The sequence below is a fragment of the Dichomitus squalens genome (genome assembly GCF_000275845.1).
Source record: "Dichomitus squalens LYAD-421 SS1 unplaced genomic scaffold DICSQscaffold_14, whole genome shotgun sequence".
NCBI classification, from domain to species: Eukaryota; Fungi; Basidiomycota; class Agaricomycetes; order Polyporales; family Polyporaceae; genus Dichomitus; species Dichomitus squalens.
Genome location: NW_006766896.1, coordinates 46,724 through 49,891, shown reverse-complemented (window position 1 = coordinate 49,891; position 3,168 = coordinate 46,724). Strand labels below are relative to the sequence as shown.

The following is a 3,168-nucleotide window of genomic DNA, read 5'->3' as shown; positions in this document are numbered from 1 at the left end:
TGCTCTCACAAAGAATGTTCTTCTGACAATCGTCAAGAAGTTCTGTGAAGGTGTTGGTCTTCGACACTGAACGCTCTTCCGTAGGTACAGATTGAGTGGGAGTGTTGAACTTGGACTTATCCGGTCCGGACTACACGAGGCTATGCGTCTCCTAGCGCTTAGCTGTAGTCGCTTATGTAGTATGTTACCATATTTGGGAATCTCTGCTCGTGTACTATAGCTATGCTTCCGGACTCTTCTGGTACTGTCTAGGACAATCCGTACTACTCCAGAACGGTCTAGACAGGTCTATGCCTTACTCATCTCTTACTCATCCTATGGTGCGATATGTCGCAATTCTTTCACCATTGTATTATTCATCGCACTATGGTACATGTGACTAACCACTCTTCGATTAGTCATGGACACTTCTCTGTAGTATATAAGGACTTCAGATTGCGTCCTCCCTCTTCAGTCTTTCCTTACTGACTGAAGAGTGAGTACTTCGTTACCTTTATCTCTAACTTGTAGTTACTTACTTGACCTTTGTAGTCTTGCTTTCGACTCTAGGTACAGTTGGTTACTGCAATATAGTCTTTCCTTACTGACTGAAGATCTTGCTTCGACTCTAGTCGGATCTAATCTTTGTCTTCACAGCCCCGGGTTTATCACCAAGGCATCGACTACATACTGTGGCTTGGCGACTTCAACCGACACAACCCCCTCTGGGATGAAGCTCGAAACCACAACCTCTTCACGGCCCGAAATCTTGATCGCTCACAACGCCTGCTTAATATACTGGCATCCCATGGTTTGGAGATGGCCCTCCCGGCGGGGGTGCCCACACTGGAGGCGTCTCGTTCCAAAAACCTCACCCGCCCCGATAATGTTTTCTGCACTGCTGACCTCATGGAATCCCTCAGGACATGCATGACGAAGCCACACCTACGACCAGCAAAGACCGACCACTTTCCGATTGTCACTGAGTTCGACCTGCCACTCGATACAATCATCCCCACTCCTCGTCGCAATTTTTGGGAGGTCGACTGGGAGGACTTCGACTCGGTCCTACGGGAGGCCCTCCGGCGTATCGCACCACCCGAGGAAGTCCGGAACGTACACGACTTCGACACACTACTTGCTGGCCTGACCGAAGCCATCAATGAGGCCATCACCCAAGAGGTCCCGCTTTCCAAACCTACCCCATTCTCTAGACGATGGTGGTTAAAGGATCTCGACAAGATGAGACAGGAGAAACAGCGACTTGGGCGCCTGGCATTCAAGCATCGAGGTGACCCGCAGCATCGCGTGCATAAGGAGTACAAGGTATTCCGGAATACATATGCTGTCCACATAGCATATGCGAAGAAGGACTGCTGGACGGCATGGCTCGACTCAGTTGATGCGCATTCAATATGGTCCACCCACCGTTTTGTTAAGAAGGGTGCCACGGACGGCAGCAGCGTGAGGATCCCACCTCTCAAAGCAGCGGGAACCGGTGAGCTACTTGTCGACAACGACGCCAAATGCCAGGAGTTCTGCAAGACATTCTTCCTCCCGCCTGGGCCGGACCCCCCTTTCACGCCAGAAACTGAGTGCCCACCATCTGCATTCGATCTTACTGACATCACAGATGAGCAGGTGCAAAACGCGATCAACGCACTACGAGGATTCAAGGCTCTGGGCCCAGATGGGATCTCAAATGAGGTATATAAGCATTGTGCGGTAACACTTACGCCTCACCTTGGCAGGCTATTCCGTGCAACATTTGCCCTCAAATACTACCCTACAGCATGGAAGACCTCGACAACAGTTGTCCTTCGTAAACCAGGCAAGAGCGACTACACATCAGCCAAGTCGTACAGACCGATCGCCCTGCTCAATTGCATGTCTAAAATTCTATTGTGTTGCATTGCTGATGTGCTCGTTTTTGAGGCAGAGACCAGATCACTGCTCCCAAACTATCAGTTCGGAGGACGCGCAGGCCGTACAACCTCAGACTCCATTCACCTAGTCACTAAGACCATCAAAGACGCCTGGCGGGTCGGGAAGGTAGCATCAGTGCTATTCCTTGACATCAAGTCCGCCTTCCCAGCGGCCACGCCAGAGCAGCTCTTCCATGACATGCGGAAGTGTGGTATACCAAAGACGATCGTGAACTGGCTACGTGAAAAGTTGCGGGGCCGCCGCACGATCCTTAGGTTTGATGACTACTCCTCGGAGATTATTGACATCATAAGCAGCATCGATCAAGGCTGCCCCCTGTCGGTCATCCTGTACGGTTTCTACAACTCAGGTCTCATAGCAAGCGCACAACACAAGAACGGTGAAACAGCAGTTGGATCCATGGACGATGTTGCCATTATCACCATTGGGTATACATTCTTGGAGACGCACCAGAAGCTGACCACCTTTACATGACCAGGAGGTGGCAATGACTGGTCCACAACTCACAACTCGCAGTACTCTCTAGACAAGTTTGGCCTACTCAACTCAACGCGACGCTCTATGAACACGCTCGGGCCCCCTCTACAGCTGGGCAATACAGTCATCTCCCCTTCAGCTTCTCATCGCTTTCTAGGAGTGATCATAGACTATCGCTTACAGTTTCACCAACACGTTGCTTTCGCGCTTGGCAAAGGCATGGCATGGGTAGCAACTCTCCGCCGATTAGCTCGCTCTCAATATGGCCTCACTCCAGTGCTGGTCCGGCGACTCTACCTGGCAGTGGCGGTGCCCAGTATGCTATATGCGGTCGATACTTTCATCACTCCAGTGCATACAGCCCCTGGCCAGACGCGGCAGCCAGGATCAGTAGGCGCAGTGAAGAAGCTGGCCCGGGTGCAGCGGGAAGCTATGCTTCTCATCACAGGTGCGATGCGGTCAGCACCCACTGACCTCCTTGTCGCGCACGCAGACCTCCTCCCATTCCAACACTTGGTCGACAAACTCTGTCAACGCGCTGTGATTCACCTGTGCACTCTGCCGACATCTCACCCACTAGCTGCTCATGTACGACGCGCCGCACACTGTTACGACTGACTGTCGAGCGAGTAAGTGGAGACGAGCGAGGCAGGCAGGAGCGCCGACGAGCTCTGATCGCAGTGAGACTGGAGCGGAGCTCAACAGGCAGGACTGGAGACAAGTTGTGTATTGAGCGAGGTATCTACAGAGCGAAATACACGATGG

General features: G+C 52.1%; 1 protein-coding gene across 1 annotated transcript; it reads left to right on the top strand.

Annotated features, from left to right (window-relative positions):
• Positions 1-2,487: 2,487 nt before the first annotated feature.
• On the top strand, positions 2,488-3,021 carry DICSQDRAFT_60623 (uncharacterized protein; the record flags this gene model as incomplete). Its single annotated transcript, XM_007365716.1, has 1 exon — positions 2,488-3,021. The coding sequence occupies one exon, from the start codon at positions 2,488-2,490 to the stop codon at positions 3,019-3,021; it is 534 nt and encodes a 177-aa protein (XP_007365778.1).
• Between the last annotated feature and the right edge of the window lie 147 nt (positions 3,022-3,168).